The sequence below is a fragment of the Podarcis gaigeae genome (genome assembly GCF_964106915.1).
Source record: "Podarcis gaigeae genome assembly, chromosome: 18".
Classification (NCBI taxonomy): Eukaryota; Metazoa; Chordata; class Lepidosauria; order Squamata; family Lacertidae; genus Podarcis; species Podarcis gaigeae.
Window position 1 is genome coordinate 11,298,823 of NC_139696.1, and position 27,964 is coordinate 11,326,786.

Sequence of the window (27,964 nt, forward strand, 5' to 3'; positions counted from 1 at the left end):
TTATTTCTGCATTGAACATCATCATTCCTCCTGCTTCGTTTTAAGGCACTAATTTCGTTGGTCAAGTTGCATCATTTTGCATAATATCTTTATATATTTATTGCAGTGACTGCCAAACAGAAACTTTCTATCTTATGGCAATAGATATTATGATTATTATTTAGATTTGTATAAATTCATTAAATTTATACATCGCCCTTCATCCAAAGATCAGAAGCAAGTTTACAACATAAAACCACAAAATGCGTAACATAATATACATATTTTTTAAAAGCCAAACCATTAACTATATGTGGCTTCAGCGATTAATGGCATCCTACTAGGTTCAAGAAAAAACTTGTCTGAAGTGCTGTTTTGTCGCTTTCATTATTATCTACCTACTCACGCAATTTGATGTTTCTAGGTGGGTTTCATCCAACTAAGAGTAGACCCATTAAGAAACTTAAGGTAGTTCATTCGTTTCAATAGCTCTGCTCTCTTGCTATAACCCACATTACTGAATTTGTTTTCTGTATTGATTCACATTTTTTTTTCTTTTTTACTGCAGCATTTATTGTTCATGTGGGTATTTCTATTTTTAATATTATCATTATTTATTTTCAATTATTTATATGCCGCTTCTTAACAACAGCCACCAAGCAGCATACAGTATAATAAATTCAAAACAATGCAAATATCTATTATGATCACCATCATCATCATCAACAATTTTATATACCAAAAGGTCCTACAATGATTTATTTTCAACAGTTTATGTACCATTCAATTACAACAGCCCCTAAGCAGTGGATAATAAACTCAAAACAATGCAAATAACTATTAGAATTACAGTGGTACCTCTAGTTGCGGACACGATCCATTCTGGGGTGCCGTTCGCACCCTGAAAAGTCCACAACTAGAGCGGTGCTTCTGCGCAAGCGCAGAGCGGGATAGAGCGCTTCTGCACATGTGCGAAGCATGCAGAACACTTCTGCGCAGGGAGCGGGCACGGTGAAACCCGGAAGTATACACTTCAGGGTTTGCCATGTTCGCAACCTGAAAAGCCGCAATGTGAAGCAAACACAACAAGAGGTATGACAGTATAAAGTTAGAAGAGACTCTGAGGATCACGCAGGAATATGTAGCTGTCCGGGGATCAAACCTGCAACCTTGGCATTATCAGCACTGCGCTCTAACCAACTGAGTTATTACTATTTTCAACAATTTATATATCACTCAACTGCAGCAGCCTCTACGCAGAAGCATATAATAAACTCAAAACAATGCAAACAACAACAGCAGCTGAAAATGAAAATATCAGGGTATCCCACTTTGGGTGCAATGGTGGGAAATGTATGCAAATCTAGGAAGACACTGCAAAGAAAAACTGTGCACAAAACCACACACTTCTATCTGCCCACAACGCTTTTTAGGTAGGGCCTCCTCCCTTGTTCAAACGTCAACATACCACATACGCTTACTTGGGAGCAAGCCTCCATCAGGTCCAGTGGAACTTATTCCCCCCAAATATTAAAGTCCTTTTTCAGGGGGTTGGGGGAAGGATGAAGGATAATAGAATGGTTGCATTGGAAGGGACCCCTGTGGGTCATCTAGTCCAACCCCCTGCAATAGCTGTCCAGGCAGCTTTTTCTTCTTTCTTCTTTTACTGCAGCATTTATTGTTCATGTGGGTATTTCTATTTTTAATATTATCATTATCATCATTATTCATTTTCAACCATTTATGTACCACTTATTACAACAGCCCCTAAGCAGTGGATGATAAACTCAATACAATGCAAATAATTTTTATCTATCTATCATCTATCTATCTATCTATCTATCTATCTATCTATCTATCTATCTATCATCTATCTATCCATCCATCCATGCTGCTTCTCCTTCATGCTGTTGGAAAGTTGCCCTGCACAGAACCCTGGCTTTATTCAGCTCAGCCTTCCTTCCCCTGCATTGTTCACTTGGCAACAACCGTCCAAAGTTTTAGGTGTGTGTGTGTGTGTGTGTGTGTGTGTGTGTGTCTTCCTCAGCCTCCACCTGGATATAAATCAGGATTAGAACCTGGGATGTTCTGGGTACAAAGCAGGTGCTCTAGCACAGAGTTCAGGCTCCTGCCTTTAAAAGACAAGAAGAAGATTCTAGCCCTCATGGTTCTAGAACAGTGTTTCCCAAACTTGGGTCTCCAGCTGTTGTTGGACTACAATGCCCATCATCCTTGACCACTGGCCCTGCTAGCTAGGGATGATGGGACTCGTAGTCCAAGAACAGCAGGAGACCCAAGTTTGGGAAACACTGATCTGGAATCTGAAACCAGACAGGATACAGAGTCAGACCACTAGGCCATCTAGCTCAGTATGAAAGAACAAAGAATGGCAAGTATTGTCTCCTACCAATTACTGGTGGAAGCTGCCCAGGTGAGAACCTCGCCTACCTGGAGATGGCAGGGACTGGACATGGGACATTCTGAGCAGAGGAACCAAAACTGATGGACACAGCTAACATTGTGCAATATAGAAAAGAGCCCTGCACGAGGCCTTCTCCTCTAAAAAGGTAGCAAGGTTCCAGTCTCTATTGTTCTGGATACTCAGCAGATTTGAATGTCCCTCCCAGGTCTGGACCCACAGGAAGAGTCATGTGGGTGTGTGCCTGCAGTAACTTATCTTGGGGATGAAAGAAGTCTCTTTGGAATCCAAGAAGTTTCTCCCCAACAGGAAGTAAAAAGAGCAGAAATAAATGCCATCTCTCCCACCCTCCTCCTCAAATAAAATAAAATACCTCAGAAGAACATCTTTGCAGAGTTTGAAATTGTGTGGTGAATAGTGCCTGCAGGGTGGGGTGTGGAGAACAAACGAACACACACACACACACAAACAAACGACACACACACAGCTCATCAGCATAACCTGTCCTCCCGGAAGAGCCAGTAGATCAAGGATCCGTGTTATCAATCCCAAATAAATCTTTTAAAATTCAGCACAGCCTTAAACGCTACCAGGCGTCAGGTAGTTTTCCAAGAAGGGCGAAGAGACACCTGGGCAGGACGGGGCAGTCGATATTAAAATTAAAATGCGGACCTTCTCACATTTCCACCAATTGTGCCCACAGAATAAATGGCTCCAGGGTTAAGAGTTTAAAAGAGCAGGGAAAGCGGAGCCTGCAAATGGCCTCCCCAGAATGCTGCTTGCTCATCACCAGCCTTGGAAAACACTTTTTAGAGATGGCCGCTGTGTGTGTGTCTTTTGGCCAAATGAAGGCATGCACTTAGAATCCTAGAATCCTAGAGTTGGAAGAGACCCCAAGGGCCATCGAGTCCAACCCCCTGCCAAGCAGGAAACACCATCAGAGCACTCCTGACATGTGGTTGTCAAGCCTCTGCTTAAAGACCTCCAAAGAAGGAGACTCCACCACACTCCTTGGCAGCAAATTCCACTGTCAAACAGCTCTTACTGTCAGGAAGTTCTTCCTAATGTTTTGGTGGAATCTTTTTTCTTGTAGTTTGGATCCATTGCTCCGTGTCCGCTTCTCTGGAGCAGCAGAAAACAACCTTTCTCCCTCCTCTATGTGACATCCTTTTATATATTTGAACATGGCTATCATATCACCCCTTAACCTCCTCTTCTCCAGGCTAAACATGCCCAGCTCCCTTAGCCAAAACTTACAAAGAGGACACCATGCCACTCAAGAAAAACTGCAAACCCAAAATAAGGAACAACTGGCTTTTCACCTAAGACTGGGCCCAAGATTCTCCCCCTAGTCTGCTTTAAGAACATAAGAAGAGCAGGCAGAGGCAAACTCGGCCCTCCAGATGTTTTGGGACTACAACTCCCATCATCCCTAGCTAACAGAACCAGTGGTCAGGGATGATGGGAACTGTAGCCTCTGCCTGAAGAAGAGCCTGCTGGATCAGGTCATCTAGCCTGTTCTCGCAGGGGCCAACCAGGTGCCTTTGGAAAACCTCAGGTAGGACCGGAGCGCAAGAGCAGCTCTCCCCTCCAATGGCCAAGGGTGATGGGGAGTCAAACACCTGGAGGGCCAAAGAGGCTCCCCATCCCTACTATGGAAGGAGGTCCCCTGGAGGCATCTTGGTGTTTTCCTGACCTAAGAAGTCACATTCATTCTGCATGCAAGAGATGGAGGAGGGCCTTCATTCAGACCAGGACCTCAAAAGACCTGCATCCCCCCCCCCAGGGGTTATACAGAGTCAGACCCTTGGATCCACGAGTTCAGAACTGCCCACTTTAACTGGCAGTGGATCTCGAGGGCTTCAGGCAGGAGTCTCTCCCAGCTATACCTGGAGAATGCCTCTCTTCAGAAGAGCAATTCGCCCTGAGAAAAGAAAAATGCCTCTTCTTTGATCAGGGACAGGGAAAGCACCAGTGGCCCTGCAGATCTCATGGGAGGAATGCCTCTCTTCCGAAGAGGAATTCTTTTCTGAGAAAGGGGAATGGCTCTTCTTGGATCAGAGATGAAGAAAATGTGCATCCTCCCAGGTGCTGTTGGGACACCCAAGGGTGGTATAATAATAATAATACAGTGGACGCGCTCAGGTTGCGAACATGATCTGTGCGGAATGCACGTTCGCAACCCGCAGCGTTTGCAACCTGCAGCGGCACGTTTGCACACGCACAGGTTGCGATTCGGCACTTCTGCGCATGTGCGACCACCAAAACCCGGAAGTAACCCATTCCGGTACTTCCGGGTTTCAGCCGGTCCATACCTAAAAAAAACACAACCTGAAGCATCTGTAACCTGAGGTATGACTGTAGTAGTAGTAGTAGTAGTAGTAGTAGTAGTAGTAGTAATAATAATAATAATAATAATATACTATCCATATACCCTGGGTTGCTTCCAGCACATATAAAAACACAATAAAACGTTAAATATTAAAAACGCCCTGATACAGGGCTGCCTCCAGATGTCTTCCACAAGATGTGTAGTTCTTTCTCTCCTCGACATCTACAGGCCACCTACCTTTTCGAGGTGCTCATGTCCACCGGCTCGTCTCCCGTCTGCACCTCCACTTTGATCGTGGCTTTCATCTCCCCTCCTTTTAACAGTCCCTGGACTCTCCCAGATGTGGGTTCACTCTTCACCTTGAGGTCTCCCCCTTCCGCGTTGGCCTCGGGGGCTCCCAGGAGCCCCTTGTCCATCTTCATCTTCTTGCAGTCCACGTCGTTCTGGGTGATCTCCCGCTCGAGGGCGCGCTTCTGACTTCGCGTCCGGCAAGCTTCTTCTGTCATTATGGTACTCTGATGGAGTGGGGAAGTAACACAAGGAAAGGAAAAGGGGAGGGAAGAGGAAGAAGGTAAATTCATCCAGGCAACACAGATCAGAGTATCACAATGTGTTGTTGTTTTTTTATAATAGTAATAAAAAAGCAGCAGTTTGCTCTAGCTGCTTAGGGAGTGCAAAAGTGGGCGCTCAGCTCTGTTTCAAGCAGAACTCACAACGCAATTCATGGGGAAATGGAAAAATGCAAAGTCAAAATGGGTTTTTGAAAATCAGGGGCAAGTTCACTGCAAGAAGATATGGAGACTCCCTACGCACAATTTTTTTTGCTTGCCTCCCCCTCCCCTTTAAAAACCTGCCCGTTATCCTGAACACCTGCTTCTCCCTCCTGGCACATCCTGGGGTTTGGAAAAGGCCCTGCATTTTATTTTTTTAAGGTACAGAGAACATGCCTTTTACTGCTAAAGAGATTACAGGCTTTATTCCGCCACCGGCCCTAAAAGCCACCAGAGAGAATGTCTTAAAGGAGAAGGGCTGTGGGGGGGCCATTCTCTGCACCCCTCCCTCCCCACCGGTTTTGCACAGGAAGTGCTCAGAACTAGTGGAAGTAGTTGGGAGAGATTTGGGGGGCTTTAAAAAAAAGTTTTTTAAAAAGTGGTGGTGGGGTGGAGGGTTGCATTTTGCCCCCACCCTGGGGGGGGGGCGTGTGTTCCCTCTCCAACTGTACCTGCAAGAGAGGCAGACACACACACACACACACACACACCAAACCTCTTCTGATTTGGGGGCTGGCGTTGCAGGGGTGGGGAAGGGCAGGGAGCAAAGAGCTGAGTCAGTTTGTGATCCCATGACATCACTGGGTCCACACATGACCCTTTCCCAGGATTCAGTGGGAGAGACAAAGCACTTTCCAGAAAACCGGTCTGAACTGGTTCCAGACAACAAGGCTATGTGTTATTAACCCCTCGCAGCAGAGAGAGCGCAAGGAGAGCGGCTGCGGCCACCACCGTCCCTCCATCTGCTTGTGGGTGGGGTGGGGCTGGGGGGCTGCAGATGGGCATTCCAGAACACAGAGTCCCAGGGAATAAGGGGAAGGGGGTGGGGGAGACCACCCCACGGCAGCGTGCTCTTAAAGGGGCAGCGCAGGTGGTGGTCAGCCGGCCGGGCTTGAGAAAGCCATTTTGGAGAAGCGGGGTGAGACGGGGTGCCCGTAAAAGACAGATATAGAAAAAAGGGGGGTGCAAAGTCAAGGACTAGGGGGTGTGCAATGAACACCATGAGCCCAGCCCCCAGGAGAATCACCCAGCGGGGAGTTGGCAAAGAAAAAGCAACTTTTCTCCAAACCAGGAAGGTGGGGGGGGGGGAGGAGGAAAGGCTTCCCAGGATGCATTGCACAGGAGGAAGAAACTTCCCCCTCCGTAAAAAAACAAGGTGGAGGCAGGAAAATAAATGCATTTGCGGCAGGTGGTCTGTCCCTGCAACGGAAAACCCTTCCAGACTTCACAGAGCCGAAGCAGCAGCGCATTTAGCAAACCACGAGGTCTAGGAAGCTGCTTTGTCAATTTGGGGGAGAGCCAGGATTCACTGGCGCCCAGCCCTCTGCCACCGGCTGCCAGGGGTGCCAACCTGAATAAAATATTGAGGGGGGGGGCAGGTAAGCCCCACCCCACAGGATCAATCACATGCTGCGGTGCATGGACACCATTTGAATGGCAATGCCCATCAACTTTGGAGAGGGGCGGCCCCCTCAAATATTCTAGGGTGGGGGCCCAAGGGACCTTGGCCCCTAGGAACTGGCTCCTCAGATCAAGGGGCTTGCCCACCCCCCTCCGCAGATGGTGTAGGGACTCCCCCCTCCCTGCAGGCAGCATAGCCAATGGTTAGGAGTGATGGCAGTCGGAGCCCAACATTGGGGGGGGGGGGTTGCAAGTGCTCCCCATTCTCAAAGCTCACAATTTGTCTGCAGAATTTTGCACCCTTAGAGAGCTGCCGGTGTGTTGTTTGTTTGTTAAATTGGCACAACGCCCTGCCAGGGCGGTGGACAGCACAAAGATGCAAAACAGAAGCCCAAAATGCGCTATGAACAAAGTTGTGTTTGTGTGTGAGTAAACACCTTGCACAACCGGATCCCAGCAGGACTTTAGGAGGAAGGAGAACTGGACCTACAGCTACGCTTGAAGTGCTCCTTCCTAGGGGTAGGGAAGCCGCAAAAGTCCTGGGCAGAGACTCCTTTCAATGGCCAAGGAGCCTTCCAACTCTGCAATTCTATGATTTAGTGGTTAGTCCAGCCTGCAAACTAAAGGAAGAAGAAAACCTCACAACCTTTGTCAGTTTCAGCCTAGTTGCCTCTCTGCAATTGTCCACTCGCCACTTGCTTAACACCCGCCACCCCTTTTCCTGTCTGTCACAATAATGGGGGGCAGGCCCTTCTATCACCTGGAAGACAGGAAGTCGGGGTTTGTTTGTTTGCAGCCCTAGAAACATATTTTTTTAAAAAATACCCCCAACCGCCTTCCTTTAAAGAAATGGAGACAAACCTGGTATAATTCAGGCAGTGTCTTTTCCAGCATGGGGTGCCTCGTGACAGAATCCTATCACATATTGACATAAATTCACCTCCTGCTCGGAAGAGAGGCGAGGGGAAAAGGAGCTTGCGGGAGAGTAATACCGCTTTCTTTCGCCACTGCTGGGAAGGTTATAAGGGAAAGGAAAGAAAAGAAAAAGCAAAGGGTAAATTTCAGTTTATGAAGGTAAGGAGAGCCCTGCAGCTGGCTAGACCAGAGGGGAGTCCCATTGAGCATCCTGCCCTCACAGAGGCCCCCAAACAGAAATACGCAAGCAGCAGCAACGATACCCAGCAGCTCAGCCAGCAACCGGTGCTCAGAGAAAAAGAAATCGGGTATATACAGACATTTCCATACATAGCTGCCACTACAGCCTCCAGAGCGAGTTCTACCTGCTGTCCGGGGAAGAAAAAAGAAATCTTTCTTGATCCTGTGAGTTTTGGGCAACCAGCTAACTCTGCGTGCAAACAAACGTATTAGGAAAGGGGCAGTTTGCAACACATTAAAACATCAAATCAAACAATCCAGAATAAAATAAATTCAAGCTTCAAGGAAAAAATTTCAGATCCTTCTCTCTAAGGGACCCCAGTTGCCAAACTGGCACCCAGAGGTCTCTGTGTGGTCGCAATTGGACCTGCACCACTTGCAAATGTGCCTGCTAATTTCTAACTGCCTGCAGAGCCGCTGCTGCCAGCCAGTGTAGGCAATGCAGAGCTAGAGGGACAAGTAGTCCGGCTGCTTCCAAAGTTCATATTTCCACCTCTGATGCAGGGATATTGAGGGAAGAGCTTTGGGAAAGGGCATCGCCCTCACCATATGGCCAGGTCTACACAGGAGGCGGCATGCTTATTATCGGAACACGTTCCTTGTTTACCCAAGCATTTGGTGGTGGCCGAAGAAGACTGTTGCGGGCAGCCCTAAGACCACTGGATAGAAGAATGCTGTAACAGCTCTGAGATGTTTTTAATTGCAGTTGCTTTAAAAATGTTTCAGCTTTAAATGTTTCAGTACGTTTCCGAGCACAATTCCAAGTGTTGGTGCTGACCTTTAAAGCCCTAAACGGCCTCGGTCCAGTATATCTGAAGGAGCGTCTCCTCCCCCATCGTTCTGCCCGGACACTGAGGTCCAGCTCCGAGGGCCTTCTGGCGGTTCCCTCACTGCGAGAAGCCAAGTTACAGGGAACCAGGCAGAGGGCCTTCTCGGTGGTGGCTCCCACCCTGTGGAACACCCTCCCACCAGATGTCAAAGCGATAAACATCTACCTGACATTCAGAAGACATCTGAAGGCAGCCCTGTTCAGGGAAGTTTTTAATATGTGACATTTTAGTGTATCTTTCATCTTTGTTGGAAGCCGCCCAGAGTGGCTGGGGAGACCCAGCCAGATGGGCGGGGTACAAATAATAAATTATTATTATTATTATTATTATTATTATTATTATTATTATTATTATTATTATTTAATTTTGGATTGCCCATCTCTCTGCTGCCCTGGGCTCCTTCGAGAGGAAATGGTGGGTTAGGGTTATGACAGGTGCAACTGGCTTTGTGGCTAGGCCTACCTTGCAGGGCCGTTGTCTACAGCAGGGACAGGGATGTTGAAGCCTGTCTGGGGTGGGGGCAAGGCACTCTTCCTCTTGAGTGTTTTTGTCTGGTTGGAGTCATAGTTGGAAGGGACCACAAGGGCCATCTAGTCCAACCCCTGCAACGCGGGAAGCTTTTGCCTAATATGGGTTTCGAACCCACAACCCTGAGAGTCACAGTCTCTTAACCAACTGAGAATTGCCCTGGAATCCTGATCGCGCCTCTCGCTTGCCTGGATGCATGCAGAGGGGTAAGTGAGAGTCCATGTATAGAAACTATGCTTGCTTTTGGGAAAAATAGCAATGCAGTGGCAACAACCACCTTGCAAGGGAGGGCCACATGCACAGACCTCTCTGAGCTCCTTCTGGAGGAAAGTAGGGGTGCAGGGAGGATAAACCGAACAAGCCAATGAAAAACAGAAAGCCACTCGCAGAACGGCAGCCTCTCTGGACAAGAAGCAGGGCTGTTGCCTCCAGCACTAATGCAAATCAAAGCCTACATCTTAAAGAAATGGGTCTCCAGAGAGAGCAGAATGCTGGAGAGGCGGAAAAACAATCCCCACTAGACAACCAAGGCAAAACATTGGTGTGTAAGGAAGGTGAAGAGAACAGGGCGATTCCACGGCTGCCAGTCAGGATGGATGCTGTTCGGCCAGCACGGTCAGAGGTGGTAAATGCCTCTAGATCAGGGCTTCCCCAAACTTAATTCTTCTCCAGCTGTTTCTGGACTACAACTCCCATCATCCTTAGCTAGCAGGACCAGTGGCCAGGGATGATGGTAATTGTAGTAAAACAAAAACAAAAAAACCCACCAGTAAACAGCCGGAGACCTAAGTTTGGGAAACTCTGCAGTCTGGATTCCAGTTGTGCTTGTGGGCGGCATTTGCCTGGCCATGCTCAGGACTGGATGCTGGGCTAAATGGCCTGATCCTGCGGCTGCAGGGCTCTTTTTATGTGGTGAGCACTCAGTACGAGTGCAAATAGCTTGCTCCAACTTTCATTTACAAGCTTTTCAATGTCAAGTGAAACAAAAGTTTCTTCCGCCTGGACCTTTTTTATTACACTCTTCCTCCCTTGATCCTTTATAAACCCACCCTTTCCTTATTTGTTCTGTTGAATCAGAATCGTACAATTGGAAGGGACCCATGGGTCATCTAGTCCAACCCCATGCAATGCAGGAATCTCAGCTAAAGCATGAGATTGTACCTGTGGACATACTAAAATATGTATTATTTTTTTTTAAAGGCAGGCCCCTGCTCTCCCCAAGTAAACAAAGTAGTATTCCTGCTTGTAATAATAATAATAATAATAATAATAATAATAATAATAATGTTATATATGTTTTAGTCTTAAAGAAAAGCAGAAAATAAAAGTTTCTCTCCTTTGTGAAACAGGTCCCTTAAAAAAAAAAAACAAAAAACCATTTCCCCTACATTCCTAGAATTATTTGGAAAAAGAAAAATATCAGATATTACAGCTCATATTCTGGAATGTAGCTGTCTTCAGTTCTACTCAGAGTAGCTCCTTGAAAATAATGTTGGGCAGGACAGTGCAATCCAGTCAGGTCTACTCTGAAGTAAGTCCTATTAAATTTGCTGGGGCTTACTCCCAGGTAAGTAAGGTTTAAGGATTGCAGCCTAACTGTAGGTCCATTGATTTCAACCAACCTACTTACAGTAGGACTCAAGTTGAATAAAGACTGACACTTATTTTAAAAGGCAAGTTCTATTTCATTAACCTGATATGTATGCGCATGCATATATATATATGCTATGTCTGAAGAGAGAGAAATCAAGTTGCATTTTGGGATTCTTTTTAAAAGGTGTGTGTATTTGGAGTCAAAGCTTTAAAAACAAAACAAAGGGGGGGGGGGACTCTAAAGAGTCGAGCTTTGAGCTGCAGCACACGAAGGGTTAAGCCCTGCCATCTTCATGCCATTCACTGATATGTCCATTAAGGGTGTTACATAACAAAATGGCAGACCTTAACCCTTCCTGTGCCACACATCCCCATCGCTTGTCAGTCACAGGAGCCAGGCTGAGTTGAAAGCAGCATGAGGACACAACCAAAATACCAAAAAAAAAAAAACCAACAACCAACCCCCGCCTTTTTCGGGGGGGGGGGAGTGTAGAGAAATGGGGGAAAGAAAGGACAGTGGGTGCTTTAAGGAACCCTACCATGCCTGCAAAATACATAAATAAAAGTTGGGGGTGCATAAGTTTTGGGTTTTTTTAAACATTTTGTTTGGTTATTCAGGATTAAAGCTAACTAGAAGTTATTTAATTTAAAAGGCACAGGGCAGTGTGGTAAGATTCCGAAACATGTTGGTAGGCTGTAAGTTTAATACTGGGGAGGGGATGTGGGGGGGCGGCAAAGGGGACACAGTACCTCCCAGTGTCAGGAACAGGGAAACTTCTGTGTCCCTCCAGCTATTGCTGGCCTCTCAGATCTCAGTAGCCCCCCACCAATTGTTTGATAGAGTGTGTGTGTGCATGCATGTTACACGTGTGTGTGGCAATGGGAGTTGTAGTACAGCAGCGCCTGGAGGGCCACGGAGCTCCTGCCCTCTGTGGATGGAATATGCATTGCATGCGCACACAACTTCAGGATCTCTGAAGGGGACGCAGTGCAAGGAGCGGAGGTCTTCTTGACCAGGAACTTCAACTACTAAAAAAAAGGGTCTGCAGCTGGGTCCTCATCTTGGTCACACTCATATATGACCACAACGCAGAAGCCAGGCAGTGGATACGGGGAGAAGGAGGTAGTGTTTGATGCTGCTTTTTCTTACAGGGAGTCCCATTGCAGGTGTCAAGTCCAACAAGTGTAGCGTTAGCCATTACTACCATGCCAAGGAACTCGAGTTTCACCTCAAGTTTCCACCTGTTGACTTTCGGCAGCTGGTAGGAAAGGACTTGCCCCCTTACATACCTATGGGGCATAGCTGCCAACGTTTCCCTTTTTTAAATTCCCTTATTCCAAATAGGATTCCTCGCAAGAAAAGGGAAAAGTTGACAGCTATGCTATGGGGTTAGGTCCTCCTTGCTCAAAGTCAGGAGGAGAAGAGAGTATCTGGGAGCAAGCAGAGAGGCTTCCCTACACACCCTACACACACACACACACACACACACACCAAGGACCAGCCACCTGCATTTTACGGGTCCAGCCCTACCTGGGTCACTTAAGGATCATGGCAATTTCACTGCAACAGCCGGACTCAAGTGGCCTTGTTTGCCAGAGGGAGAAAGAGAGGGAGGGAATGCACAGGAAACGAGGCTGAGCACACCTCAAACGATACAGGGTGGACTTCCTATTCCTGCCTCTTGCTCTCTCACACACAGATTTTCCAACGCAGGAATATAGGTCTGTCGCATCAAGCAGTGTCCGGATTCCCTTAGCGCCCAGCCAGAGATGCCACGGGGGAACCCTGCAAATAGGAGATGAGCACCGCCAGCCCTCCCTGGCAACTGATCTTAAACTCCAAAACTCAGGGGCTGTTTGAATTCCTCGCTGCCACCAATTTGCCTCCTTCGCTGTTTCCCATGGCAGAGAATTGCAAGAACTGGTTGTGCTCCTAACTAAAGGCTGCCCCTTAAACAGTCTCCAAGGTTTTCCTGGCTATATCAGATGAGTTACTGCCCGTTCCTAACCGTGCCACCACATACCCCAGATTGTTTGTAGGGGGCAGGTAAGCCCCCCACCCCATAATTGATCACAAGAGGCGGTGCACACACACCATTTGAATTGGAAATGCCCATCAACTTTGGGGGGCCTTAGGCCCTCAAATATTTTATTGTGGGGACTCGAAGGGACCTCAGCCCCTAGGAGTGAGCTCCTATGCTAGTGATGCACAGTTAACTGCCTCTATAGCAGAAATGGGGGGGGGGCTTGGGGGCAAATGCGACCCACTGTCCAGCCCTGAGGACTCTCTTTTTCCAGACCACACCCCTTCTCTCCCAGGCAATGCCCCTCATCACGGTAGTCCTTTTGCCTGGTTGTAATAATAGAATCACAGAACTGTGGAATTGGAAGGCACCAAGGCTCATCTATTCCAGCCCCTTGCAAGGCAAGTGGGGGGTGGGTTGGACAAATCTGCACAGGACAAGACTTATCAGCAGATACCAGCCACAGTCACTTATGTTCTCCCTCTACTGTTGATGGGAGTTGCACGTGGGGAGAGTTGCTGCTGTTCAGTGTTAGAAACTCAGATATATAAGCTAGGAGCCAAATGGCTCCGTAGACCAGGTTAGGCAAACTAAGGCCTGGGGCCGGATCTGGCCCAATCGCCTTCTAAATCCAGTCCACGGACGGTCTGGGAATCAGCGTGTTTTTACATGAGTAGAATGTGTGCTTTTATTAAAATGCATCTCTTGGTTATTTGCGGGGCATAGGAATTTGTTCATCCCCCCAAAAAAAGAATATAGTCCGGCCCCCACAAGGTCTGAGGGACGGTGGACCGGCCCCCTGCTGAAAAAGTGTGCTGACCCCTGCCATAGACCAAGGTCACAGTCGCCAAAATGAAATGTCTAGTTGCCATTCTGGGGTAAGTCGGCTGACCCCTGCCATAGACCAAGGTCACAGTCGCCAAAACGAAATGTCTAGTTGCCATTCTGGGGTAAGTCGGCTCTAAAGTCTTATTTTCCAAATGATGGACTGACTGTGACTGATTCTCAGTTAAACATCTGGCTAGTTCAGATGACAACCTTGAGCCAGGTTAAGAAGCTTTGAGAACTTAAAAGAAGAAAGGTCACTTTATCCAGTTCCCATATATGCCGGCCTATTCCAACCTTTTTTTCTTAATGGTTACTACTCAGACCATTCATGCCGTGGGAATATTCTTCCCAACTCTGAGCAGGGCAGTGGGGCAAGAATAGACATGTTACAACAATTCACTATAACACTGTTCACTGCTCCTGCTCAGGCTGCACTGAAAAAGCATTTTGGTTCCTGAAATTCATTCCGATTGCACTGATAAAATATAATGGATAGAATTCTACAAGGTTGGGTATTAGTGTGTGAAAACAGTCGAGGTCCAAGGACTCCCAGGCACCCACCCCCAGATGGTGGAGATGTCAGGCGACATCTTGGCGCCCAGGAATCTTCCCTTGGTTGCAAGTGGCTGATAGCCAGGTGCAAAATGTGCCTGGTGAATTTCGAACCCTGCTGCTGTTGCACTTGGGTCCTGCTTTGGGTTTCCCAGTGAACATCTGGTTGGCCACTGCAAGAACAGGATGCTGGACTAGATAAGCCCTTGGCCTGATCCAGCAGGCTGATCCATTTGGGGCCTAAGTTCTTTATCAGGGCAGCTTAATGTTTCTGGGGAAACAGAAGCTAGGGCTGGTCCCTGCAGATTGCCCTCCAGCAACTGTGGTACCTTGGAAAAAACAAAATGGGAGAGTCCAGCTTTAGTCGCCAGAACCAATTCTTATCATTTTTCTTTTTTCCAGACACCAGGCTACAGTGACATCTTAAAATCATCATCCTCAAGGGTTGTCACCAACTAAGTTCTCCTCAGAGAAGGCCCGTTGAAATTAACGGATCTTACACGGTCAAGTCCATCAGTAAGAAAATAAGAATAGCCTGCTGGATCAAGCCCATCTAGTCCATCATTATCTTCTCACAGTTGCCAACCAGATGCCTACTGTGGGAAACCCCAAGTCGGATTTGAGCACACGGGCCCCTCTGGTCTCCTGAAAAGCATTTGCTGCCTCTGACCGTGGCTAGCAGCCACTGATCGCTTCCTCCTTCTCCATGAATCTGTCCAATCTTGCTTTAAAGCCATCCAAGTTGGCGAGTGAGCTCCACATTCCAGTTTCTGTGGATCCGCTCTGAGTTTGACTACTGTTGGGCTCAACCCTCCAAGTCACACAAGACAGGAAGCTCCTACCTGTCCCAGCCGTTCATGGGTTCCCAGGAAAGGTCTGCTCAGTCCTTCCGAAGGTTGTTTTGGGGAGGGGGATCCCGACTACAAGAAACCTAGGGAGAAGGCAAAAGAGAAAAAGGCGTACTGGGTTACTGGTGGGGCAGGCAGAGATTTAGACAAGAGACCTTAAAAACATAACCTGGTCCCTGCTGGATTTGGCCAAAGGGGGTCCAACTGGTCCAGCCAGATGCCCACAAGGAGGACCAGAGCAACCAACTCTCCCTGCAGTGGCATTCAGAAGTATTTACCGACCATGACAGCGGAGGGAGAAGATACCCATTGTGGCTAATAGCCACTCACTGGCTTTTTTAAAAAAAGAAGGGGTGCAGGATAGGAGCATGAACCCAACATGTTCCATGTTTGTTTTGTATCCCGCCCTATACCCGCCAGTCTCAGGGTGGTTACAACATAAAAACACAATATAAAAACACAGAATACACAATCAAAATAAAAACAAAAGCACCCCAATGAACACTCTGATGCAGAGATAAGAGTACCCTGCTGAAATAAAAAGCGTGAGCTGCAGAGCTCTTCTCATCTGAAGCTGCCTTCGACCCAGGTGGACAGGTGGGGTTGTTAAGAGCAGGATTTGGGGATGCCTGAGGCCTTGCGGGAATTGGTGGGACACTGACTCTCGTCAGCCCCCCTAGGCGGCATGACCAATGATCAGGGATGATGGTGGAACTTGTGATCCCCACACCATCTGGAGGTTCCCCACCTTAGTTTGTTCCAGGCTTCCCAGTCCAAAGGCCACATTCCCTTCTGAGGGTTTCCACCCCCTCTCTATCCTGTATTCCAGGATTTCCCAAACTTGAGCGTCTTGCTGTTTTTAGACTACAATTCCCATCATCCTTGACCACTGGTCCTGCTGGCTAGGGATGATAGGAGTTGTAGTCCAAAAACAGCTGGAGACCCAAGTTTGGGAAACCCTGCTCTATTCAAACGAAGACATTATTATTATTAATTGCCTTTACATCCCACATTTTCCTGCAGGGAGCTCAAGCTGGTGTGCACAGTCCCCCCCCCCTCAGCATTTATAATTCAAACAACAACCCTGTGAGGTAGGTTTGGCTGAGAGATAGCAACTAGAGCAAGGTCACCCAATGAATTTCCTGGCCAAGCAGGGACTTGAACCCTGGAACTAGCCCAACACCCTAATCACTACACCATGCTGCTGCAGAGTTCCAAGGACATATCCCAGCCAGGCAAACAAAGCAGATAAAATATAACGGATAGAATTCTACAGGATGCGGTATTAGTGTGTGAAAACAGTCCTGATCCAAGGATCCCCAGATGGTGGAGACGTCAGGCGCCATCCTGGCATCTTCACTTGGTCACGAGTGACCGACAGCCAGGTGCAAAAAGCGCCTGGCTAATTTCGAATATTGTATGGCTTGGCCCCAGGGGTGGAGAGAGAAAAGATTGTCTTGAAGTCCTAACTGAGAGTAGTTCTTTGGACACGGACTTGGCATAATATTCAGCTTGAAGAGCAAAAGGGAAAGGAAACGACCAGCAAGAATGTACCGAGGCAAGAGGCTCTGCTTTGAGCCAGGACGTTGGTGGCTTAAGTATATCTTTTAAAAAGGTGCAGCCCACCCACACCTGTCACCCACGCTGCTTTTTCACACTGTAGTGGGGGGGGGGGCTCACAAAGTGGTTGCAAGGCTGTCCCTGGTACTAACGGAAATGGCCCTCCCTGTCCCATCACTATGTGAGCCGTGCAGAACCACCCCAAAAATCTGAACCACGGCATCTCCACTGCCAGTACTTGTTTGGCCAGGATTCTTGGCTTGCATCTAAGCTTAGCAATACTCAGAGGAGACCCATAGCATCGGAGTAAATGACTTACATAGGCCCATTAATTTGAATGCATCTGCCTTAGATGCACCAGCCTCTCCAGGAGGCTTCCAACACATATAAAAACATATTAACATGTCAAACATTAAAACCTTCCCTATGCAGGGCTGCCTTCAAAAAGTCAATGGTACCTTGGTTTAAGAACAGCTTAGTTTATGAACAACTTGGACTAAGAACGCTGCAAACCCGGAAGTAGGTGTTTTGGTTTGTGAACTTTGCCTTGGAAGCAGAACATGTTCCGCTTCCTGTCAAGTGTGTTCCATTTGTAAACTGAGTCCCCCGCTGCTATGGGAAAGCTCGCCTTGGTTTAAAAATGCTTTGATTTAAGAACAGACTTCCGGAATTGTAGTTTTATTTCCTTGACATTTCATGAGAGAGTGTTCCATAGGGAGGGCACCACCACCGAGAAGGCCCTCTGCCTGGTTCCCTGTAGCCTCACTTCTTGCAGGGAGGGAACCGCCAGAAGGCCCTCAGAGCTGGACATCAGCGTCTGGGCTGAACAATGGGGGAGGAGATGCTCCTTCCGGTATACTGGACGGAGGCAGTTTAGGGCTTTAAAGCACCAACACTTTGAATTGTGCTCAGAAACATACTGGGAGCCGATGTAGATCCTTTAGGACTGGTGTTATATGATCCAGATGGCTGTTTCCAGTCACCCGTCTGGCAGCCGCATTCTGGATTAGTTGTAGTTTTCGAGTCACCTTTAAAGGTAGGCTCAGCTGGATGCAACCTCTTGTGGCAGTGCGTTCCACAGGCTAATCGGGATCTATTCCGCACAAATCATTGTTAGGAAGCTGCAGCTCAGTGGTCAAGCACCTGCTTTGCCTGGTTCAATCCATGACTTCTCCAGGGAAGGTTGGGAGAGACCTTTGCCTGAAGGGATGGAGAGCAATTGATGCCACTCAGTGCTGGACTCTGCATAAGGGAGCTTCCTATGTTCCCAGTATATGCAGCCAGGATGGGCACTGATCGTGGGGGGGGGGGGGTGCTAGGTAGGAGGCAGAGCCCAGCAACATCCAGAGCGCCCCAGATGTTCCTCCATCCTTGGCCTATATGGAGGGACACACCTCTGGGCTACAGATGGGCCCAGGGTCCTACTCTGCTGCACATATGGTAAGTATCATAGAATCAGAGAATTGTAGATTTGGAAGGGACCACAAGGGTCATCTAGTCTAACCCCTTGCAATGCAAGAATTTCTTTGCCCAATGTGGGGCTTGAACCCACGACCCTGGGATTAAGAGTCTCATGCTCTACTGACTGAGTTATTTCAGCATCCAAGGCGCATAACCCAAATGCTCACTTAAGTAATGCTCAAGCGCACATCTGCAAACCAGCAAGTTACAGGTCGGGGCAACGGACAGGTATATTACAGAAACCCAATCCTGGAGGGGCTCTGAATTCGAACATCCACCCCACCCCACAAAAAAAAGCAAGGAAACACACAAATTCCTGGCCCCCAGGGATCCAAGGTTAGGCTTGGAAAACCACTTGAATAAATCAACTCTCCCTCCCACCTCAGAAACTTGGGATGGGGCAGAAGTCCCCTCCCCCAAGAGCTGTAGGAGAAGAGAGAAACTTGAGTAACTGGCCAACGGTTCCTTTATACAAGGCCACAGATTATTTTATTATCGCATGAAGCCTTGCTCTTCTAATTTAAAACAAACAAAAAACCAGAACAACAACATAAACGAGCCTCTCCTTGGGCAGAGTTTCGATCACAAGCACAGCTGACACAAACCCCCAACTGCACAGGGTTTTAAAACTAGAGTTGGAACACCTTTGCCCCACCACACCCCCCCAAAAGTAGCACGAGACTGAAAACACTGTTTTTCAACACACACACACTTAAAAACCCTTGTGCCCCTTAGGATTCTGGAAGGATGGAAGTTGTGGATCTTGACAGGTTCTGTTGTTGTTGAAACAGGAAGCCCCTTTGGGTGTGCCAGGCGAGGCGTAGAGTGATCTCTTTTGTAAGATTTTATATATATATATATATATATATATATATATATATATATATATATACATATATTAGGTGCAAGGTTTCAGAATCTGGTTCCCTTCCACTCTCATTCTGCTTTGCAAAGAAGAATTTACCAGCTGCCCGGCTTTCTGTAGGTTCCCTCCTCCTGTTTCCCAGCAAACTCCGAGTCAACTTCTCTCACGCAACCCCGCACCCCGAAACTGCCTTTTTTTGGGGGGGTGATTTGCTAACAAGAGAGGGGAAGAGAAAAAGGGGTGCAGCTTTGGGGTGCAGAAGGGAATGAGCAGAAAGAAGCGAGCCCAGCACCCCGGACCACGGTGTTACCTACGCGCGGAAAGTGCCTGGCATCCCGAGCAGCTGGGAGCTGTTTCTCCCGTGGGCGTTTCCGAAAAGAGGAGGAGAAGAAGGGGGGAAAGAAAGAAAGAAAGTCAGGGATGAGACTCCCGGGAAGCAGCTCTCCTTCGCCTCTTAAGGGAGCCAATAACAGGAGGCTGGCGGTGATGCCCGTCTTGTAAGCTGGTTTTAAGCTTCCGGGGCAGTTGCAGGAATGACCTTAGGACTCTGGAGTGGGGAGGGAGGGAGAGAAGGGACCGTCTTCAAAGAGGCAGGATTGCAAAGCAAGATTAAGTCCCCCGCGCGCCCGGTGCCATTATGCACAAAAGCAAAGTGTGCTTGTGGCACAGGAAGGGGCTTGGAAATGGATCCTGCGTGTGCCATTAGCCCGGCAGGGAGGGGGGGATGCCGCCCCACTGCCAAACAAGACAGCCAGCCACTTACTGGGGGGGGGGGGGGTATTGTTGCTGCTGTCTGCTTGCTTGTTTTGCAAAAGTCAGCTCCGGAGGATGACGGCGGTTTGGGATTTATTGGGGGTTAAGGAGAGCAGAGCGCGATCAGAGTCCCAGGAGAACCCGCTTCACTTCGCACAGAGGACCCCAAATGCGAACTTGGGAAGCCGCTTTGTGTCGAGTCCATCTGGCTCCCGGGATTGCCTACACTGACTGGCAGCACAGGGGGAACCTTCCTAGTCCTCACCTGGGTTTGCACCCAGGACCTTCTGCCTTTAAAGCCGACGCTCTGCCACAAGTAAAGGAGGATTCCATGTCCTCATCGTTCTGAATAAAGTGCTGGTTCTACTGGGAGTGAAAGAAGGTGCCCATGCTGACCAGTACTGTTTACACTGGCTGGCAGCAGCTCTCTCAGGTTTCAGACAGGGAATGCAGGTTCTCTACCAATGAGCTATGGACCCTCCCTAAGCAGGAAGCTGTCTTAAGCTGGGTCAATGGTCCATTGTGCTCAGTACTGTCTGCAGTGACTGGCAGCAGCTCTCCAGGGTTTCAAACAGGAGGTAATTCCAGCCCTAAGTGGAGTTACTAGGGACTGAACCTGAGACCATTGCCCGTCCTCCTTAGGACATCCATGGCAGGGAGTGCTATTTTGCTGTCTATATGCCCGGCCATACCCTGGCTGGGGCTATTGTGAGTTGAGGTGGTCCCTTCAACATTCCTAGGAATGGTGAGTGGCTCTGGATATACTGCCTCTAACCATGGAGGTTCTGCTGGATCAGACCAAGTCCCCACATCCTCCAACCAGCCCAACTCAGGGAAACCCAGAAACAGGCTGCAAAAGCAACAGCCTTCCCTGGCATTTTTGTTTCTCCAGCTCCTGGAACTCAAGAGATAAGACTGCTCTTCAATATGGAGGCTCCACAACAGCCACCACAGAATAGAATCCTAGAATCCTAGAGTTGGAAGAGACCCCAAGGGCCATCGAGTCCAACCCCCTGCCAAGCAGGAAACACCATCAGAGCACTCCTGACATATGGTTGTCAAGCCTCTGCTTAAAGACCTCCAAAGAAGGAGACTCCACCACACTCCTTGGCAGCAAATTCCACTGTCAAACAGCTCTTACTGTCAGGAAGTTCTTCCTAATGTTTAGGTGGAATCTTCTTTCTTGTAGTTTGGAACCATTGCTCCGTGTCCGCTTCTCTGGAGCAGCAGAAAACAACCTTTCACCCTCCTCTATGTGACATCCTTTTATATATTTGAACATGGCTATCATATCACCCCTTAACCTCCTCTTCTCCAGGCTAAACATGCCCAGCTCCCTTAGCTGTTCCTCATAAGGCATCGTTTCCAGGCCTTTGACCATTTTGGTTGCCCTCCTCTGGACACGTTCCAGTTTGTCAGTGTCCTTCTTGAACTGTGGTGCCCAGAACTGGACACAGTACTCCAGGTGAGGTCTGACCAGAGCAGAATACAGTGGCATTATTACTTCCCTTGATCTAGATGCTATACTCCTATTGATGCAGCCCAGAATTGCATTGGCTTTTTTAGCTGCCGCGTCACACTGTTGGCTCATGTCAAGTTTGTGGTCAACCAAGACTCCTAGATCCTTTTCACATACATCACAAAGAGATCTGCTAAGCAGACAGAAGGGTCCATCTAGCAGGGTGGCTTGTCACAAGCCGACAGAACCCCAGACAGGGGCTAACCAGATGGCCATGGAAGGCAAGAAGCAGGAAAAGGAAGGCCACTGTCCTCCTGGAAATGGAGGGACGGAACGCCATGCTGGTTCTGCCACACAAAACTGTGACACACACACACTCCGCACCCCTGAGACAGCCCTGCTTTAATATTTCGCAGAGAGGTGAGGAGAGACTCCAACTTAGGACGCCAAGAGGGAATTTCTCACAAGTTTCAAACAAAGCACTTTGAGACATGGGGTGGGGGTGGAAAAGAGAGATACAGGTTAATTGTGGTTTGCTTATGTTTTTGTTTGTTTTCAAGGGCTAGGTCCAAGATCACATGACCTGTTGCAACAGCTTTGCAAAACTTTGTAGGAGCAGTCAGTGGTGGAGAGGTGTTTATGGGGATATTTCACCTAGGGAAGCTTTTGGTTTCTTTAAAGGTGATGTTTGCATACAATCCCCCCCTGCTGCTGGATCAGACCCAAAGGAGACCCACCTGCATCTTGTCATCACAGTGGCCAGCCAAATGCCCCCATGGGATGCCCACAAGCAAGCGAAGACAACTCTCCCCCCTACTGTGGTTTCCAGTTAAAGGCATTCAGAAGCACCTCCTCTTTCCCAACTGTGAAGACAGAGCGTAGCCTCCTCCTCCATGACTCTTAAATGGCTGCTTAAACCAAGGTCGCAATCGCCAAAACAGAATGTCTAGTTGCCATTTTGGGGCAAGACAGCTCTCAAGTCTTATTTTTCAAAGGACGGACTGACTGCAATTGATTCTCAGTTAAACATCTGGCTAGTTCAGAGGACAACCTTGAGCTGGGTTAAGAGCAGGCATAGGCAAACTTGGCCCTCCAGATGTTTTGGGACTACAACTCCCATCATCCCAAGCTAACAGGACCAGTAGTCAGGGATGATGGGAGCTGTAGTCTCAAAACATCTGGAGGGCCAAGTTTGCCTTTGCCTGGTTAAGAGATGGTGGAGACATCAGGTGCCATCCTGGCACCCAGGCCCCATCAATTGGTGGCCGATATCCAGGTGAAAATTATGCTTGGCGCCTGGCTAATTTTGAACACTGCTTCTCACAGTAGCCAACCAGGAGCCTGTGGGGAATCCCCAAGCAGGACCTGAGCACAAGAGCACTGCCATTCATGGTTTCAAGCAACTGGAATTTGGAAGCAATTACTGCCTCGGACCATAGCCATGGTGGCTGGAAACCACTGATGGCCTGCTTCTTCTACCTCCAGTATGACAGTCTCATCCTCTTTAAGGCCATCCAAGCTGGCACCCATCGCTGTCTCCTGCAACAGTGAGTTCCACAGTTTAACTCCGCACTGTGTGAAGGAGGATGGTCCTGAATCTTCCAATGTTCAGCTTCCGTTGATACCCATGAGAGAGGAAAACTTCTCTCTCTCCACTTCCCCTATGCTGTGCATAATTTCATAAACTTCCAACAGTTATACCTATTTCTCGCCTTTTCTCTACGCTAAAAAAAACCCCCAAGCACTTGGAGGGAGTGCAGAGGGAGGCTGTGGAGGGGTGTGGCCTGGGGCAAGTTTCAAGGGGCAGACATAGAGGCGGGGGGAGGGGGGTAATTTGGCCCCTCAGGGGCTGAGGTTCACAATCCCAGATTTACAAAGTGGTGTTGAATTTCTCCCTTCCAAGGCCACAAATGACAAATCTAGTACTGTATGTGCAGCCGAGGGGGGGGGGGGAGAGGGTCGGTATTCTGTGTTATTAGCCACAATGGCAGCCCCAGGCCTCTGGAATCAAGTTACCAGCTGAAATCAAGACAGGGTCTCAGTGTTTTCGGCAGCTACTGAAGAACTTTGCATTTAAGGCCCCCTTTCCTTGAAGCAAACATTAATTATGAAACTGTTGTTGTTGATTTTCAAGAGTTTGGGTTCTTTTTTCCATTTCACCTTATTGAATGCTGATTCAGTAGCTGCCAGCTGTTTATAAAATTGTAAGATAGGTTACTAAACAAACAGAATCTTTATGTGACAAGGAAATATACCCCAGAACATCAAAAGCTGGGAGAGACACTGGAGGTGAAGCCCATGGCTCTCCAGCTCTCCTTAATGGGCTTTGTGGAAGCATTTGATGAACTTCAGAGAGAAGCAGGATGCTGGATCTGTGCCGCCCTGCCACCCGACTGAAACAGAAAGCCTGCTCTCAAAATCTAGGAGGGTCCCACCATATGTTGAAAAGTTAGGTGATGATCCATCAGAGTATACAATAAGAACATCAGAAATTGCCTTTTATCAGGTCAGTTCCACTGGCTCCATCAGAATTTCTACACTGACTGGAACAGCTCACCAGCAGTGTCCGAAATCCCCCAGGTTCATTTTGTGACTGGCATCTCCACCTAGCTGGGTCCTCCAGCTTTCCTAAGCATGTAACCAGCAGAACTTATTTATTACCTTATTCTCCCGCCTTTTTCTCCAAGGGGTGCATGATTCACCCTCCCTGTGATGACCCTGTGAGGTAGGTCAAGAGGCTGTGACTGGCCTAAGGCCACGCAGTGAGCTTCATGACTGCGTGGGGATTTGAACCCAGATCTCCTAGCTCTAGTCTGACCCAAATCACTATACCGCACTTGCTTCCTAGAGTACTTTTGCTATGGGGCAGCTATATAAATTAAGTAGGTAAATAAATAAATATGGGGAAAGCTAAATGTCACTTAGAGAAGGATCTGAAATATTTCCCTGGAAGCCTGAATTTGCTTTACTTTGGATTGTTTTATTTGATGTTTTAATGTGTTGTAGAGGTTTTTCCTTTAAAATATAAAGCAGCATAGAAATGAACTGAACAACAACAACAACAACGGGGGGGGGGATGGCGAGTAGACATTCTGCTGTGGTGACCACAACCCAGGTTAAAGGTGCCATCTGGCAATTAGCTTATATATATATCTGAGTTTCTAACACTGCTACGCTGCTCTCCAGGGTTCCAGGAAACAGCCTTTCCCAGCTCTTCCTGGAAATGCTGAGCTCCAACCAGGAACCATCTGAATACAAAGCGTTACTCTGCCACTGAGCTACAAAGTACTCAGTCCTCAATGTTCCGAATAGAGCTGATTTACACAGGAAGCCACCCTATACTCATGTTGCCCACACTGACTGGCAGTGGCTCTTGATTCGTTGCCATGAGGACTGCAATCTTGCGCTTTATTTTTAGGGAAGGGGCACAGGTGTACACACAAGGCCCCAGGTTCAGTCCCAAAAGGCACCTCTGGGTAGAGGTGGGAGAGATACCATATTTTCCCGTCTCTAAGACACCCATATTTTTCCATCTATAAGATGCCCCCTATTTTGGGGGACGGAGATGTATCCCTGTATAAGACGCCCCCAATTTCTAACATTATTTTTTAGGGGAAAAACCTAGTCTTACACATGGAAAAATACGGTATCTGCTGCCTGAAACCCTGGAGAGCTGTGCTGCCAGTCAGTGTGGACAAAACTGGTGTGGTCCAATTTGGCATAAAGAGTAGAGCTGGGTGATATATCGATATATCACCCCAAACCGGTATGAAGTCCCTATCATGATATTGGTTTCATAATGACCTGGCAATATATCGTGAATCATGATATGTGTGTGTGTGTGTGTGTGTGTGCGCGCGCGCGCACACACACACACACACACACACACTATGTAAAAATCACAATGTGGGGGAAACTGTGAAGCTAGCCAATGCATCTACACAGCTCCATCCATATTTCAGACATTGTGATACACCAGCAGATCGCGATGTTTGGCTGGTGATATATTGCGATGTTGAAAAGCAGGTATTGCCCAGCTCTAACAGTCAACTTGCTCTCATCCCTCGTGATGGGAGCCAGAGCTTTCCCGCAGCATCCTTGGCTTTCAGAGGCAGCAGGAGTTTTTGCTCCCCGTTCCCCAGTGGATTGCACAAGGAGAAGGCCTTAAAATGGTCACCGTAACATTATGCTGGCACCAGCCCAGGACTTAATATAGCAGAGCCACACCCACTTCTTCGGGCCTGGTGTGTGTACGCGGGCCTGTGCGTGTGAGAATGGAGCTGCAATCGCCTCCTCCAAAAGCAAAACAAAAAGCCGCCACCCCCCATGCCATCCTCAACCACCACCAGGTCAGACACAGAGGGAAAAAACCACCCCCCAAATTTGACATCCTTCCCTGCCTGCCTTCCCTTCACTAAAGGCTTGTGTGTGTGTGTGTGTGTGTGTGTGTGTGTGTGTGTGTGTATGTATGTATGTGTGTGTATATATATATATATATATATATATATATATATATATATATATAAAATACGTGCACAGGAAGAAGTTGGTTCACTTGCTGCAAGAGAGAGGAGGAAATAAATTTTAAAAATCCATCTGGAAATGAAAAATGGTTCGCCCTGATGAGATCATAATCACTTCTTTTAAGAGGAGGGGGTTGCAGACGCCTGGAAATAATTGTTTGGGCAGGGGCTCAATATGGAGTGCCCTGCAGCTGGATCTGGCCCAAGGGGGCCCATTGAATGCAGTCCCCCCCCTATCCTTGCCAGATGACCCCAATGAGAAGGCCACAAGGAGGCCTGGGGCACAAGAGCCACCAGCCTCGGACAGTGGAGGGAGAGCCTAGCCCTAGTGGTCAGTAGCCCCTGAGAGACTTCTCCTCCATGTATTTGTCTTATTCATTCTATTTACAGAGTTTGTTAAAAGATCAACAATAATCCAACAACATTTCAGGCTTTGCAATCAGTCGGTCAACCTAGGACTTCCCCTCCCTTCCCTCCATGGTTTGCCCAAAATTTAAATTTATGCTGCATATTCGTTACTCCATGTCTTCGCTTCTGCAAAAAACAAAAAGCCACAAAACACAAAACTCCACCATCTTTCCCACTGCTGTTCTCAGTCAAATCCTATTTGTATCTTAACACGTTTACACTGAGTTTTTAAATAATCTACAAATATTTTCAAAACCTACTCAAAGTCAGTCTCTTTTTTATCTCTAATTTTACAAGTCAAACTAGCCAATTCCAAATGCCACTCCTCTTTCGTAGGCACTGCTTCTCCCCGTCATTTTTGTGCATATAGTATTTGAGCTGCCGTTGCTGCGTAAAGAAATAGATTTACCTGGTTTTTGAAGGGGACATCTGTTTCCATTATAAAGTGGCTTCTGGACTTTCTGGGAGAATTACCTTAAATATCTTTTTTATCTCATTATAGATCATTTCCCAAAAGTGCTTAGCCACTTTATGCGTCTATCATATGTGATGAAACGAGTCTTTTACTTCTTCACATTTCCATCAGATGTTTGACGCAGATCTATGCATCTTCACCAACTTAGCTTGGTGTCAGATACCACCTGTATATCATTTGCATTCCGTTTTCCCTCAAAGTATAACACTTTCTCCATGATATATAAGCCAGGCGCATGCAGGAGACAGACCCAGATGAAATGAGAGTCCTGCCAACATTAAAAAGACCAGCTCCATCAAGGCTCCTTTCCCACCAGGCAGCAGCATCCCATTAGGCTGCCTCTGAGGGGGAGATAAGAAGAGAGACGCTTTCCATCAGCAACTGCTGAAAGACCAGCCCCATTCAGCACCTCCTGACACCGGACGGCTTCTATGCCAGCCGGCCTTTCTAAGAAACCACTGTGTGGGAATCAGTGCCCGGGTTTGCTTTTTTCCTCTGCCCTCCCTGTCCCTTTTGCCTTGCATGTCGTGTTTTTGTTTTTATTTTAGATTGCAAGCCTTGGTTTTACGTAAACCACTCGAGGAAGCTTTTTTTGGCTGAAGAGCAGGCCATATTATGTTATGTTTCGTTATATTAATTATATTAATTATTATTATTATCCGGAGGCCCATTCGCAACATGAGCAGAACGCAACCCGCATCTGCGCAGGTCGCAATTCACCGCTTTTGCGCATGATGTCATTTTGCACGTCTGCGCACGCGGTGAAACCCAGAAGTAACCCTTTCTGGTACTTCCGGGTCGCTGCGGGATGCAACCTGAAAACACTCAACCTGAAGCAAGCATAACAAGAGGTATGACTGTATATTATATTATATTATATTATATTATATTATATTATATTATATTATATTATATTATATTATATTATTATAATAATTATAGTACCCTGCCATCTGACTTGGCTTCCCCAGTCACTCTGGGCAACTTCCAACAAATATAAAAGCATAATAAAACATTAAAACTACTCCCCTATACAGGGAATAGCTATCTTTCTTGTGATATGATGAAAGACAGGGAGGCTGTGTTTTTGTAAGCTTGCCCACTGAAGAAAAGAAATGCCCTAATCACTAGGGACAATCGTAATTCTGACAAATGCGCTTAAAAAAATAAATAAAAAATCAAACAACAAAAGCAACATTTC

The 27,964-nt window shown here is 47.6% G+C and overlaps 1 protein-coding gene across 22 annotated transcripts in view; it reads right to left on the reverse strand.

The window, feature by feature from the left end:
- Positions 1–27,964, reverse strand: part of GATAD2A (GATA zinc finger domain containing 2A) — a 79,374-nt gene that overhangs the window by 23,036 nt on the left and 28,374 nt on the right. For 11 of the 22 annotated variants that reach the window (XR_014559717.1, XR_014559718.1, XR_014559719.1 and 8 more), the window contains exons 2-4: positions 15,254–15,342; positions 7,763–7,908; positions 4,968–5,245 (exon numbers count right to left, since the gene is read on the reverse strand). Coding sequence is in view for 19 of the 22 variants with exons in the window: in XM_083720427.1 (XP_083576553.1) it covers positions 4,968–5,245; positions 7,763–7,795 (311 nt within the window). In the remaining 3 variants the exon portion in view is untranslated. Of the gene's footprint in view, positions 1–4,967; positions 5,246–7,762; positions 7,909–15,253; positions 15,343–19,455; positions 19,640–27,964 lie in introns of those variants that run through there. The other 11 variants (XM_083720445.1, XM_083720436.1, XM_083720437.1 and 8 more) reach the window with 4 other exon arrangements.